The 1,191-nt window shown below is 60.5% G+C and overlaps 1 protein-coding gene across 1 annotated transcript; it reads left to right on the forward strand.

Moving 5' to 3' along the window:
• Positions 1 to 532: 532 nt before the first annotated feature.
• On the forward strand, positions 533 to 802 carry A1Q1_04747 (uncharacterized protein; the record flags this gene model as incomplete). Its single annotated transcript, XM_014322985.1, has 1 exon — positions 533 to 802. One exon carries the CDS (start codon positions 533 to 535, stop codon positions 800 to 802), a length of 270 nt encoding a protein of 89 aa, XP_014178460.1.
• Positions 803 to 1,191: the final 389 nt, after the last annotated feature.

Raw genomic sequence — 1,191 nt, forward strand, 5'->3', positions numbered from 1 at the left:
CCTATGGCATTGAGATCTGGCCCCTCGATGACATGTGTCAGCATCAAATTTTTCCCCGTACCCCGGCGACCCCGTTGGTCTCGTATGCGGGTTGCGGCAACGGCGACCTCTGAGCGTCCGGGGCCGACGCAGGCCACGAACATGTGATGAAGTCCCCGCAGTGGCCTCCATCTCGACGGTGCTTGCCGCCCCTCCACGGCCTCCAGATCGCAAATCTTGGCAGCCATGGCGCCCGTGGGAATGCTGCTCGTTTGTCACCTCCACGTGCTGCAGCTTATCCACTCCTCCCGTCAAGGATCGGCGTCCTTTCCCACGGTCCCATTCTTGTCTGGTCTCAACGAGGCCGTGCTTTCCCACGATCGATACCGTCTGTCCTTGATGAACTTTATCCAACCCCCCTGTTGCCACGTGGGATGCCTGCCTGAGGGGACGAGCATCCACCACCACCACATCAACAGGCTGCAACAAAGTTCAAGTCCCTTCCCCAGTCTATCTTGTCGACACCTTGCTGTTACACCTTGCAGCCAGCGGCATGGCCACACCCCAGCAGGACCAGGCGACCGCGACCGTCCTTCAAGCGCTCCAGGCGCTGTACCACGACCCAGACTCGAACGCGAAGAAGAGGGCGAACGAATGGCTCGAAGAGTTTCAGCACAGCGTGAGTGCACCAATCACCAGTGACGTCTTCGGTAGCCAAACAATCGAGATCGGGCGTCACCATGCCGACCCATCTCGCGACCCGAGGCTGAGCTACCTGATCTACCCCTCAGCAAACTCTTACGACGTGGAGGGAAGGTGCTAACGTCAACAGACTGAAGCATGGCAGACGTGCCACACGATCCTCGTGTCTCCAGACGCCCCGCTCGAGGGCCGTCTGTTCTCGGCACAGACGCTGAGGTCCAAGGTAAGCTGCCTGCTCACTCAGAGAAGCTGACAACTGCAGATTCTCTATGACCTTCCCCAGCTTCCCCGCGACGCGCTGCCATCGCTTAGGGACTCGCTACTCAACGCTCTCGGGCCCCTTGCGCTTCCCACAGCACCGGCGGGGTCAAAAGCGGTTCTCACCCAGCTCTGTCTGGCGCTCGCCGACCTCGCGCTGCAGATGCCGGAATGGACCAACGTTGTGCAGGGCATGATCGAGCAGTTCGGCAAGGAGCCGGGAACTGTCGTGGTCCTGTTGCGCTTCCTGGG

This window comes from Trichosporon asahii, assembly GCF_000293215.1.
Source record: "Trichosporon asahii var. asahii CBS 2479 unplaced genomic scaffold scaffold00070, whole genome shotgun sequence".
Taxonomy (NCBI): domain Eukaryota; kingdom Fungi; phylum Basidiomycota; class Tremellomycetes; order Trichosporonales; family Trichosporonaceae; genus Trichosporon; species Trichosporon asahii.